Below are 14,451 nucleotides of genomic sequence, written 5' to 3' on the forward strand. Positions count from 1 at the left end.
TACCGTAAACATGGCAGATGTCAAATCTAAGCACTTGTGATGGAGAAAATGTGACAGGTGGAATTTTTAAACTAGGCAAAAACCAAACGCACAAAATTACACATACCCCCAAATAAGCAGTCCTCCTGGAAAACATCTTGCCCTATCTTTCTCTCTGTAAAGATGGTATATCTACTTAGTTCATAAAGCTGTTGTGAGCTTTTAAGTTTTCAACTGTGAGAAGTAACTTGAAAAACTGTCATCGTGGTTACTGTTGTTTAATTTGGGTATATATGTTTATAAGAAAATATATGTCCTCACTAGGGGTATGTCTAGACTGCATCCTTCTGTCGGCAGAGGGATGCAGATTAGGCAAGCCAACATTGCAAATGAGGCAGGGATTTAAATATCCTGCGCCTAATTTGAATAAAAATGGCCATCACGTTTTGCCGACTCAGCACTTTGTCGGCAAAAAGCAGCAGTCTAGGGGGGATCTGTCGAGAAAGAAAGTATTTTTCGACAGATCCTGTAAACCTCCTTGCAGGAAATCCCCCTCTAGCCTGCCACTTTTTGCCAACAAAGTGCTGAGTCGGCAAAACGCAGTAGCCATTTTTATGCAAATCAGGCGCAGGATATTTAAATCCTTGCCTCATTTGCAATGTCGACCTGCCTCATCTGCATCCCTCTGCCGACAGAGGGATGCAGTCTAGACATATCCTCAGCTCTCTGGTTGCGGGACTGCAAGGGTAAGCTGACAAAGCCCCATCGCTACAAGTCAGCATGTGTGAACGCTGTTGGTCGTCACTTTTGCCAACAAAATACTTCCACCTCCTGTGAGTGGCTTTCACTTTCTTGGCAGGAGTGCTCTCCTGCTGACAAAGGAGCATTCACACTTGCATTTTCTAAGCAAAACTTTATCGTTCACAGGGGAGAGGGAAGGGGTTTTAAGCACCTCTAAACATCGATAGTTTTGTCGATCAAGTGCAAGTTTAGACATAGCCTGAGAGTCAAGTTAGGTTTTTTTCTCCTTTCACTTATCACCAGTAATAAAGATTTTATAGCTAAGCTCTCAGAGGAATAGCTGGATACTTCCAGTGCTTGTAATGTGTTTTCAGGAGCATACCGTTTTGTCAACAATTCTGCTAAGGAGGCATGAGAGGAACTATAATGCAGCTCACACCATCTTCAGCATATTAGCTTTGCGGGGGTAATAAGATATTTTCTTCAATGTAATTCAATGTACCTGCAAATCTATGTCTCTCAAAAGAGTTCACGGGTTGATGATGTGCATCAGGACCCAGTCTCAGCTTTCAGTACAGTACGCTATAATGTATGAATTAGTTAACAAATAAACCATTCACTTTGATATACTCTAGAAAATTGGGAAAAGGGAATTACATTTTTCTTATCCAATCTTGTGGATTTGCCACTTGTTTTCTTTAGAGAAAAGGATGTGCGTGGATACTAGGCAGAAAGTGTGACAACCGAATTAGATACCCTTCAGAGTTTAAACATCCCAAGACTTCTTGTTGACAAGCTCTTCAACTGAAAACACATTTTATTTAGAAACAATACCAAACACACAAAGTTTCATCACTTCTTATCAGTAAGTAATGGCAGAATGAAAACCACTTCTTCAATAATTTATCTACTTCTGTCTATTAATCTCTTTCTGAAGTCACAATCCTGCAATCGTACCATTATTTTGGTGGCTTTAGAAGTTGAATACTGTTTGAGAGAAATAAGCAACCAGAGCAGAAGAATCTTACTATATTAATAAAGCCTTTAACAGCAAAATAAATCTCTTTAGATTACAAGGGAATGCATAAAACAGGCTATGCTCTGTAAGCAGAATGGTTTCTAAATTAAATGTTCAGTCTCTATCTCTTTATTATACATAAGCTACTTCACAAATACTTTTCTTAATAGGTTTACTCAAAGACAGGAACCACTCATATGCAGATAAGAGATTAGGACTTTGGCCAGTTACAAAAGGGTTTGCACCACAATACTTGCAAAGGTACTCAAACATCATACCTTTATCTTCATTTCATCAATTGCATCCAGGACCCAGCCTACTGTGCCATCCCCACCACAAACAAGTACCCTTGCAGAATTATAAGGCAGCAAGGTACAAAGCTGGAGTGCTTTGGAAGGTGAAATTTTGCTGAGATCAAAAACCTATGAACAAATTAAAATAAAAGTGAAAAATGTCATCAGTCTAGGGTTTACTTCACAGATCAAACATCTTTATTTTATATATATTACGATGCAAATTGATCTTCCAGTGAACTACTCTGGCAAAGGATCATACCAGAGACCAAATCCTACTCAAGAGTCATGTGAGTACAGGCAGTCCCCGGGTTACGTACAAGATAAGGACTGTAGGTTTGTTCTTAAGTTGAATCTGTATGTAAGTCAGAACTGGCATCCAGATTCAATCGCTGCTGAAACTGATCAGTTTCAACAGCATCTGAATCTGGACACCAGTTCCGACTTACATACAGATTCAACTTAAGAACCCCAGGCGTCCCCAAGTCAGCTGCTGCTGAAACTGATCAGCAACTGATTCCAGGAAGCCCAGGGCAGAGCAACTCTGCCTCGGGCTTCCTGTAGTCAGCCGCTGGTCAGTTTCAGCAGCGGCTGACTTGGGGACGCCTGGGGTAGAGCAGCTCGGGTGCTGCTGGGTTGGTCCAGTACCGCGGCTGCTCCTCGGCGCTACTGGACCAACCCAGCAGCACCCCAGCTGCTCTGCCCCAGGAGTCCTGATTCAGCCACTGCTGAAACTGATCAGCAGTGGCTGAATCAGGACTCCTGGGGCAGAGCAGCTGGGGTACTGCCGGGTTGGTCCAGTAGCGCCAAGGAGCGGTGCTGCAGGACCAAACGGCAGCACCCCACCTGCTCTACCACAAGCCCCGGGCTTTGCTCCACGTCTCCCTGGTCTGCTGGGGGGGGGGGGGCACTAGCTGCTCTCCCCCCCCCCCCAGCAGACCAGGGAGACGCGGAGCAAAGCGGCAGAGGACCCGGGCCGGACCCGCGGCGCTTCCAGATCAGCGCCACAGGTCCGGCCCGGGTCCTCCGCCGCTTGCTCCGCGTCTCCCTGGTCTGCTGGCTCCCCCAGTAGACCAGGGAGACGGGGAGCAGCTTTTCTCGCCCCGGAGGAGGCGGGCGGCGGGACCAGGTGTCCCGCCGCTCCAGTCCTCCGGGGCGAGAAAATCCCCGTTCGTAACTGCGGATCCGACGTAAGTCGGATCTGCGTAACTCGGGGACTGCCTGTAGTTACTTCAGGGAATATTCACATAAACAAAGCAAGTGAGATTCTGCCTCAAATGAATTTTTTTTTGTATCCACTAATGTCAAACTCTCAACTTTTACAAGCACCAAAAGTAATTAAATAAAAACAGTTTTTAAAAGATTTAAAATTCAGTTTGTAAAAAAGTTTATTCATTCAGACTACTCTTGGCATTTTTTTATTTTTTTTTAGACACAGAGACCTTACTGATTTCTGCCAGTCAGAATTTTAAGGCTTTTGCTTTGAACTTTGGAAGGGGAAGGGAAGAGGATTAAGGTGTAGACAGGAAATCCAGGAATAGCTAAATTACGTCAGAGCATCCTCTGTCTTCCCATTTGAGCTTAAGGGACAATAGCAACACAGGAAAACAGCTGGATAGGTTGCCATCTTCACGAGTAAAACCAGGATTAAAAAAAAAAAAAAAAAAATCACAAGAAATGAGATCAAACACACCAGACCACTGCACCAGACAGTGACCATGGATGATGGTGTTGCATGAGGTATCATGTAGTGAAAAGAAAAGAATACAAGTTATGATTTTTTCAGGATTTAAAGTTTTTTTAATTGTTCCCTATCTTAAAAATCTCATACCTTCCTCAATGAATTCTGGAGATTTATTGAAAATAAAATCAGCGAGAGGATTGTTGCAAGTTCAACTTCTATAAATCTTAGTGAGACTTAGTTCCTTATCCAAACTCATTGTTAAAAAAACAACAAAAACGCTCCTTAAATTGAGTTTGCTTAAAATCCTGGGGACCATTTTTTTCCAAATAAGAACTGAACCAATCTGTTTCCTTAGCTGGAGATTTGTATCACATTACTTAAAGAGATACTATACTCCATATATAAGCAAAATACAGGTGATTTTAATTGAGTCTTTAGTTTATTACATAGTTATGGCTTTCCCCCCTAGTTACCTGAACTGGGTTTAAGAGAATCTTAAACTCTCCCAACAATGTTTCACCCATGTTGTTTCCACTACGAGTATTAGCCAGGATTATTATTGGGGTCCAGTGTTTACCATAGGAGGATGCCAACTGCAGAAAGAGAAAAAACTCTGTATGTACACAAATATGACAAACCTAAAAGGAACGAGGAACTCTGAATTCCAAATTCATTCCCCATTCACACAAAGGACAGGAAAAATGAATTACTGTACTCCATAATTCTAAATGAAATGTAGCTAATTCCCTCTTTATAGTGAGAAGAGAAACAAGCAATATTTGCTAATAAGTGATTAATTTACAACTTATTTCAACCAGTAGCATTCCAAGTCAATGACGATTAAGCAGAAGTGTCAAAATACAGCTACTAAATGTCTAACTTGTGTTTTTTCAGTTTCTTGTTGCCAGTATTGCTAAACCTCATTATCAATACAAGCTTTCATACAGTCTCTCCCTCTTCTACACCTTGATCTTGCAATTAAATCATTGCAGTGCTATCAGAATAAGCTCCTTAGCAGCACCGAAGTCTTAAATGCAGGACTATTCCTTCACTGAATTAAGACAGATAATGCTTTTGTTCAAACAGATGATTTCCATAATAGCAGAAATATATAGAAAATTAACAGCAAAGTTGTATATTTCTACAAATAGTTTGATCAAATTTACACAAGAATACAAGTCCCCCTCTACAATGAATTCATGTTTGCAGCACTGCTAACTTCAAGGGTTCTAATACCATGAATCAGAACCAAATATTTTTATTTCTTTTTAATCTTGTTTTTCAGTCTTCTGGTTTTTGACTCCCGCTATGAATATCCCAATTGGCATATGGTAATTATAGGTTGAGAATTCACCTTGACTTGTACACAGTAATGCAGGCCCCAACTCTCTTTCCTTTCACCTTTACTTTCCAGCCCTCCAGTCTCCCTACTGGCTCATTCCTGCAGCCATCCCAATTCCCCATCAAGCTCCCCATATCCTCTACAAGCCTATAGGCCCCCTATTTCTCCAACTTCTCCTCTAGCAGAATCCAGCAGTTGACTTGTGGTTAGTCTTCAGGGAGGACGTTGGCTCTATGCTCCTACATCCAAAAACTCTCCTTTCCTGCACTGGAGTGGGGATAGCAAGGTTAAGACTACTGAGCTTGGTACTTGGGCTGGCTCTGCTTTCCTAGAATCTGCCCTGCTTAGAGCACAAACAATTGGCTGGCTGTGGCATAAACAGCACTGCCACTTGTAATGACTGAAGGGAAAGTGCAGGCAGTTCAGGTAAAAATTTTGGGCTGCTTGTGTTTTATTACAAGAGCCCCCTAAAATTGGTCTGAAATCATTCATAGATTTAAAGATCAGAATGGATTATTGGACCTAGTTTAACATCATGTAAATCTTAGGCCACTAAATTTCACCTAGGTAGTCCTGTAACCAGCCCACTAACTTGTGTTTGACTAATGCCTATTTCCAGAAAGGCATCCAGTTTTGGTTTGAAGACATCCACTACTTTCCTTGGTGGTTTGCTCCAATGGTTAAAATGTGTGCCTTATTTTTAATTTGTCTGGCTTCAGCCTCCAGGCACCAGTTCTTGTTCTGTATTTCTCCACAAGACTGAACAGCCATTTAGCACAGGTATTTTCTCCTTGTGAAGAACTGTCACACTGGTCAAGTTACTCAGTCTTCTTTTTGTTATTCTGTTTAGTTTAAGCTCTTTAAGTCTCTCACTGTCAAGCATTTTCTTCAGCCATTCAGTCATTTTTTGCAGCTCTATTCTGTAGTTTCTCCGGTTTTTCTAACATCCTTTTCAAACCATAAACAGCAGCACTGTACATAGTGTTCTAGTACTGGCCTCACCAATGGCATATGCAGAAATAAATTCACCTCGCCTTTCTTTTATTGACTACTCTCTTGTTTATACATACAAGGGTCCCGTTAGCCCTTTTGCCACAGTTTCACTCTGGGGAGTTCATGCTGAGTTGAGTTGCTTGTTCATTATGACCACTAAACCCATGAGACTTTGATTTCCAGGATACAGCCTCTCCCCGCCCCCAGTCACGAAATTTGTGTGAGTACTACAAGTGTTGATACTTTGCATCATGCAACACACTATATTTTGGAACACAGAACATATTTTTATTTGACAGCTGTGCCTCTTTGAAGGGTCACTTTATTTTTTAAACTTCCATTGTATCCTAAATTAAATACAATGAAAACAAACAGGTTTATTCTCATCAGGTATCCCTTTAAAAAGACTTTATAGGATTTCTCTCTAATTCCATGTTTTGTAGGTAACTGTTTTCTTTTACATAGCTTTGTTTACAGATTTTACTAAAGACTTAATGAATATTCTACAACATATAACAGGGAATTGAGCATAAATTACTTTTGGAATTATTGACTAAAGAAGATTATGGGATTTAAACAATTGTGGCTAAGATGTTTTGAGGTACTATAGCTTCAGTGTCACTTCAGAATAATTAAATGTAAAAATCTGTTCAATCTCAACCAGGATGTTAATAAAATGACTAACATTCAAAACGACACACTGAGCATTTATGTATTCGAATACTGATCCAGTGTATAACCAGTCATTGCGCCAATTCTAAATATTAAAGAAAAGATAAGCAGTTACCTTTCCATAGTCAATTCTTTTATCTTTACGCATCTGATTAATGGTGGATAAATAGTATGGTGGAACAATTAAGTTTCTAAATTCTCCAAAACTACACTTTTCGCTCTTTAAAGAATTCTGCATGCATTCATCATGTACAATGTGCTGACACCAAACACACCTGAAAACAGAAACAAAAATAGTTACAACGGTGGTTTAACTTGATTTCTCACCAGCCACTTGGATTGAAAGGTTGACTTTACTTGTATAGGGCAATGCAAAAACACTTTATAAAATAAAGTATATTAATACAGCACAAGTTATGCAATGGGATCATGAAACATGAAGAACTTTGCCTTAGATTCTTTATTAGATACACAGAAAAATTAGTTGTCCTTTTCTTAGAGAATTAACAGAAGAGAATAAGCATGGGCTAAAGATATCTTTTAAATGAGTCAAACGAGAACAGAGGCTCTCAAACTTCATTGTGCCGCAACCCCCTTCTGACAACAAAAATTACTACATCATCTGGGGAGGGGAAGAGGGGAGAGGAAGGGAGGGCAAAAGCCTTAGCCCTGCTGTCTCAGGCGGGGGTACAGGGTAGAAGCCCAAGGGCTTCAGTACAGGTGCCCAGAGCTGAAGATGAAGCCTGTGCCTTACCACCCAGGGCTGAAGCCAGTGGATGAATCTATCCCCACAAAGGTTATCTGGACAATGCATCAGTAAGGTCCTATTTAAACTTCCCAGCCCAGGCTTTTATAAGCTATACCTGGCCTGGTATGGATCTGCTGCACAAGACTGATTTTTTTCCCAGTCTGAAGGAAGCAAAGACAAAAAAACCCAAAGAATCTCTGGGAGACTGCTGAGGATTCAAAAGGACTTGAGATACATTTGTATTTTAATGGGAGCAGAATAGAGATATAAAGGCCAGAAGATGACGGAGAAAGATTATAATGGAAATTGTAGAGATGCAGCATGAGACTACAGAACACTATGCAAATTAAAAAATTATGCTAAACAACCACTGATTTTAAAATGTGCAGCTGATAGAGCACAGTAGAACTAATGAAAGAACTGAACCCCTCTCCCCCACCTCAGAGCAGATTTGCAAGAACCTTGGGACAAATGAATTATTATACAATACTCTTGGATTTTTTGTGCACAGTGACCACAACTTTGAATATATTGGCGCTTTTATTAAAGCTGATCTCCAGCAGACCAAAAGAGTATTAATGGGATGAAATTAAGAAAGTAAAAATTCAGACTGAATACTTACACACTTGATTAATAATTTGCATGGTCTAATTCAGGCTCTAAACAGTAGGAAAAACCCATCTCCTTCTCAAAGTAGTTTGGCATATTAAAACTAGACTGGATAAAGCACTAGTAAATGTAACATAGGGAAGCGTCCCACACTGACAGAGATGAGGACTAGCTGACCAAGTAGGTCATTTGCACGTCTAATGTCATTGTATGATACATTAGAAACTAAATACATTTCCTAAACTATGTGAATTTTAGAAGTCGTGCATTCTTGAACTCTAACAAACAGGCTACAAAACAAATATTCTCTGAATGATATAAAATAGGAAATAAAGTTAAGGTTCTTAATATTGCATTGCTCATAATAATAATAATCAAGTCCAAGTAACTACATTGAATACAATTTCCTAAATAGACAAAATGGCATAAACTGTCAGTAGATAATTTATTAAGTGCCTTGAGATGAAGTAGTTCCCCTCCTGCATAAATATTTTCTAATCAACTAACTACTGATCAAATAACTACTTATATAAATCAGATCATCCCTCTATTGGACTTCTACACCCACAATGACATAAAGGAGAGAAAACTGTGCATCACTATTGCACAGGTAAGCAGATATGAATTTTATTTATTTTTGCATTTATTCCTGTGAAAAGCACAACTTTTACTTTCATTTCTGACTTATTTGGGGAGGCAGGAAAAGGGAATAAGGGAATTTGTGTGCAGCCATCTTGGTCTTGTATACAAGAGAGCAAGAGTCAGGCTAAGTCTGTGGCCTGACATCGCAAGATCTGTAATTAGACGCTGCCTTCGCCTCTCGCCTCCATACGGAGATAAGGATAGAATGCTGACTCTGGCAGGGACCTTGAGATAAGGAGCATCTGGGTGGAACTAAATAACTGTTAGCCATTGGTGTTTATAATGGGAAGGAGACTAATTGTTATTGTTATTATATTTAATAGACAGTATATAAACTGCTTCATAATTGCTTGTATTCGAAGATCTGCCTTGGAAGGGGGGGGGCTTCCCCCCCCCCCCCCCTTGTCCGAACCAGTTTTTCCCTTGCTGCAGCTCATAATAAAACTGCCTCTGGCTACTTGTTGCTTACAAACGCAGAGTGAAGACAATGTTTTCTTCCACATATTGAAACTCGTTTACTGTTACTACTGCCAACACAACTGAACAGGCAAATACAGAAAAACTGCTGATGTACAATCAACTAAATCTTCACTCCTTTGTTCTCAGGGTCTACATTCGCTTTTCTTTAAGTTAGACAGCACACTACACAGCACACAGTCTTGGGCTGGAATATCTGAGCAATGACATCATGGAGTGTGCAGGAAGATGTTTATTCCCAAGGAACTGGGAATAAACTCAAATAGATAGATATCAAAATAGAACTAGAAAAGTTTCAAACCTTTGGACAACTTGACAAAACAGCATCCTGGAACACTAATTACATCCATCTAAAAACAGAGCAGATATTTATATCTTAAACCATGTACGAAAAAACTAATTTTTTGTGTGTACTAATTGAAAAAAAAAAGTACTCTGAGTATAATTATGGCAAAATGATGAATATCTAATATTATGAAACATGCTACATATTCATAACTCATTACAAACAAAAACTGAACAAGTTCTCTGTAGAGTTAGGAAAACAAACATATTGTGCTTCAAACACACTCCTGAAAGGTCACTGTCAACTCAAGTTGAGCCAAATATTTAGGATTTTGTAAAAATGGGCTTTTGCAAAATTTAAAACCTTTGGAAACATTAATCTTTTTTTCCAATTCCAAAAGAAATAGTCACTATAAGCCTATAAATAGTCCCTTGCACAGCTGAGAACAGCTGACAAACGCTACAGAATTGAAATCACGTAAGCGACTATAAACAGAAGTTCAAATAGCTTTATTAATTTTCCTTAACTGAAAAAAGAAATTTCAAATAGTTAAAAAATAATTAATTTCAAAAATGCTTTTTAATTTAATAATTTAGTGATAGTAAGAAGAAAATACATTTGTAAACTGTCAGTTTTTGAAGATGACAGCATCCCTTTAAATCCTAATCTCTAAGGGTCGTTTAGCATTATGCAGCTCTGTAACAGAAAAATCTCACAGCATATAAGTGCTCATCTATTTATCCTATTCCTACATTTGTCCAGATGACAGCCAAATATAGGGGGAATTATAATAATATCCATTGCCATTCTCTGCAGAAGGCTGATCCTGGTTCATCACATCCAAAAACTGATTTAAGCAGCTGTAGAAGCTATTTTTGGAGTTCCTCCCTTAATCCAGTTCTTACAACCATGGACACTGACATTCCAGGTAGGTGACATTTTTATTCATTGCTGGTCATGAATCCCGCCCTTAACCAAACACATGTGAAGCTCCATTCTGATGAGTTGGTGGTTCACTCTGCTGAAGCTTTACTTCTTATAAAGTGTCACATAAGAGCTGGATAAAAATAGGCAGCAAATATAACCTAGGAATGAAGTAAAACCCTTGTAACATTACAATTATACTTTCTCTACTCTCATATGCACCTACTGATATCTGCATGTCAATAATATTTAACTGAACAATATAGTGAAGTCAGCAGATAATCTAAGAGTAGGTACCTAGGAAAACTCAGAATGCACAGATCTGTAACAGTAGATTTAATTTAAGAGTTACTACTACATCTCCAAACTTTTATTGTTTAGCTCACACTGCTGCTGACAACATGCAAGACAATTCCAATGTCCAGATATAAAGCTATAAAGACAACTTAGGCATTCCAAGAAAATCCATCTGCTCCTGGGGCAGGTTTTACACTGAAAGAGTTCAGACACTACAGTTACGATATGCCAGTTTTGTACATAATTTGCTATTGTTCACATTGAGGACATTTGCAACCTCCAACTCATCTTTTTGCTACCATCTCTTCAACAATGTCTTAGTATTTCCTTAATGCCAACACACTAATTATTTTTAGAAAAACAAAAGAATACTATGCATATCATGGAAGACAATTAACTTGAATCTTATTTAGTGTGTATCCCACTCTTCTCCTCTGCTGTAATCTCTCTGAGTTACTGTATGTATATCACCAAAGTTGTAAATCCCTTGAGTTTCATTCTCTAGGCAAAGCACCATACACAGCTAATTATAGCACTATACAGAAATCTTAAATAACTACATTATTTCCACAAATATTGGAAGAAACAATGAAACCTGAGAAACACAAAAATTCCACTGGAGCGCAAAGAGACAGGAAGAAAAGATGAGAAACAGATATAATTTATGTTATAAACTGCAGATGACTCACATAATGCTGCAACTAGTATTAAATTATTGCTAGCCAAGGCTGAATGAGAGTTTGACAGAAGAAGAATAGCAGTTTTATACATAGAAATATATTAATTGACTATTCAATCATGCTGCTGTACAGTTTCAGAGCCTGGAAAAGATCCCTGGTGGTTCTTCTAATTAGTTTGCCTCATTAAAATTACCTGAAGTAAACATGAAGCAGCAGGCACCTGTCCATCCCACAGAATAACAGACTATATTTTGTTCATGATAGCCTCACAAAAAACAAAGGCACAAAACACAGCCTTGCAAAAAACAGCTACAAAATGGACCACAAATCCTCAGTGCATGATTTACAACAAGCATGTGACAAAACCTATTCACAAACATACATAATAAGACACTGGGGTGAAATCCCGGCTTCAATGAAATCAGAAGCAGAACTCCCATTGACTCTGGTGAGGGCTAGGATTTCAATCTAGACATTTATCCAATAAAATGAGGGGAGTAAATATGTGAGGCCTAATTCTCATCTCAGTTACACTTACGTAAATCCAGAGTATGTCCAGTGAAGTCAATAGATTTACAGTGGGAATAACTAAAGTCAGACCTTGGTCCATGAGGATAATATTTGGCAGAACCACTGCTATGACATTCCTCCTGTGTACAATATGCTACAAGTAGTCCCACTGAAATCAACAAGAGCTAATTTCAGGGTACTGAGAACTTTTGAGTTGATATTAATGCTCTATTAACTTTCATAGGGAGTTTTGCTTACTAATAATTATTAGTAGTAATACTGTAGCACTTATGAGCCCTGGTCATGGATCAGGACTCCATTGTTCTAGGTGCTATACAAACACAGAACAAAAAGTCCCTGCCCCAAGGGGTTACAATATAGCCTTAGGAGGATTGACTTCTTTTGTGCCTATACTTACTTAATTTATATTGTGTTTTGTCATAAGTCCAAGCCCCTATCCTGCCAACATTTATGCATCTACTTAACTTCATGCACTGTAAGTAGTTCCATTTAAGTCAATGGGACTATGCACAGTGTGTCAAGTTAAATTGTAAACTGTGCAGGAGCAGGCTGTACATTGTAAGCAGTCTGGGTCAGGCACTGTCTTACTACATGCCTGTATAACAGCTAGCAAAATACAACTTTAATTATTGATTGGGGGCCTTCGATTTTACAGTTATACAAACAATAATAAAATAGATGACATAGTAACTAACTTATGACTCTATCCTCCCACTTTTATTCATGCTGAATATCAGCATTTTAGTTCATGGCAGCCTTATTGATCTCAGGCCCTGAGAAAAATTCTAACAGAGCTTCATGCTAGACAACTTGCTGGACCTATTCTAGCATTTCATTTAGTAGCACAGTGACCAAATATTGCCACAGCAACTACAATAATAACATGCTACTGTACTTCCTGCATATGCAAGCACATTCCTCCGCTGTACCTGTAGTCACAGAGCTTGGGTTGGGTGCCACACTGCTGCTTGCATATGACACAATAGCTGCACAGTGGGACGTTGCCTCGGATCCAGCGATGTGCCATAGAGGTGGGGACTTCATCACTCCTCATCATAATTTCCTTGCAGAGGAAAAGCTTGTCAGCCTTCTTGAGACACTCTTCGTTGACACACAGCCCACAGCAGTTGCAAAAAGCTCCCTGCAGAATGTGCTGGGCACACACACAGCAATAGGTTGGCTGGCCAAAGAGGTCTGTGTAGTGCCAATCATGCTTGCTCTTGTGGAAGATGTCCTGCCTCAGCACCTGCCTCCGGGATCGCTGGATGCTGCACCACAAGGTGATCAGTACTGGCAAGATCACTGAGCACAGAGTCCAGAAGGCCAAACTCCACTCTGCAAACACTCCCGTGGGGGGACTGCTGTTTTCCTCCCTTTCCATCCCTTTTGGATTTTAGCTTTCCCTGTCTAAATGGTCAAATTAAACAAGACAAGTAGGGCTAACTTGGGTCTCACTTCTAGGATCCTGTGGGTGGGTTTAGGAACCATTGTTTATTGCATGCTTTAACTTATTATTATACTCCCTTTCCCCCTGAAGCTTGACTCAACTCATCAGACTGGATATCATTATAACAAGAGTAGGGTAATTAACCTCTGCTTTTCTTTCCATCCTGGCATTATCCTGAAAACCTCTCTTCCTCCTTCTGGCCTGATATACCAATTACTATCAGAACAAGCACCCTTCTTGTGAGACACCTGCTCCTACATCACTTTTCCTGATGTAAAGTCTTATTCTCCCAGTAACTCCCTCCCACTACAAGGGGTATGAGAATTAACCTCTCCTGTCCTTCATTCAGGTCCCCTTGCCCAAGACTGGTCTAGCTACTACTACACCCCCACCCTTTTTGGCCCTTGTTTACTTCACCCAGCTCCCCTTTTCATCAAGTCTAGCTTTAATTCCCCATCACAGGAAACCCCTGGTGTAAGAGTGCCCCCCCACTAACAACTTGCTCCTCTTGGGGTTTCTCTCACCCCCAGCTATCCTCTCTCTTCCCCCCAGTATTCCCCTTCCCCAGGATAATTACCCTCGCCCCGATGACCGGGGGGGGGGGGAATTAGGTACCTACCTTTGTTATCTCCCCCCCAGCCCTGCACACTCCCCTCCCTCAAAGCAGCTTCCGCCCCAAGAGCTGCCCCAGCGACTGCTCGCGCCCAGGGGTCCCCGGGCGGGAGGGGATGGCAGGCGGCGGAACCTGCCCCGGCCGGCTCGCGGCACTGGCGGGGGAGGACCGGGCGCTGCGGCGGGGCCGGGGATGAGCCGGGGAAGCTGCGGAAGCGGAAGAAGCCGAGACGAGGCCCCACGGAGAAGGGGGGGGGGCGGTGGCTGCTGATGGGGGTTGCTAGGAGACGGGCAGGCTACCGGAAGTGGCCTAGAAAGGGCTGGGGAGAGGGAGGGATGGAGAGAAAAGGGAGGGGCAGCGGGGCACAGCAGAGAGGAGGCAGGCAGGCAGCCCCAGGAAAAGGCAGAGGGGCACAGCAGAGAGGAGGCAGGCAGGCAGCCCCAGGAAAAGGCAGAGGGGCACAGCAGAGAGGAGG

At 40.8% G+C, this 14,451-nt stretch overlaps 1 protein-coding gene across 1 annotated transcript in view; it reads right to left on the reverse strand.

Annotated features, from left to right (window-relative positions):
• Window positions 1-14,201, reverse strand: part of DGKE (diacylglycerol kinase epsilon) — a 29,705-nt gene extending 15,504 nt beyond the window's left edge. Inside the window, exons 1-4 of the mRNA XM_006125151.4 lie at window positions 12,846-14,201; window positions 6,838-6,997; window positions 4,189-4,308; window positions 2,017-2,160 (exon numbers count right to left, since the gene is read on the reverse strand). Of these exons, the coding sequence (XP_006125213.1) occupies window positions 2,017-2,160; window positions 4,189-4,308; window positions 6,838-6,997; window positions 12,846-13,297 (876 nt within the window). The 5' untranslated portion in view covers window positions 13,298-14,201. The remainder of the gene's footprint in view (window positions 1-2,016; window positions 2,161-4,188; window positions 4,309-6,837; window positions 6,998-12,845) is intronic.
• Window positions 14,202-14,451: the final 250 nt, after the last annotated feature.

The sequence above is a fragment of the Pelodiscus sinensis genome, chromosome 20 (assembly GCF_052426305.1).
Source record: "Pelodiscus sinensis isolate ZL-2025 chromosome 20, ASM5242630v1, whole genome shotgun sequence".
Classification (NCBI taxonomy): Eukaryota; Metazoa; Chordata; order Testudines; family Trionychidae; genus Pelodiscus; species Pelodiscus sinensis.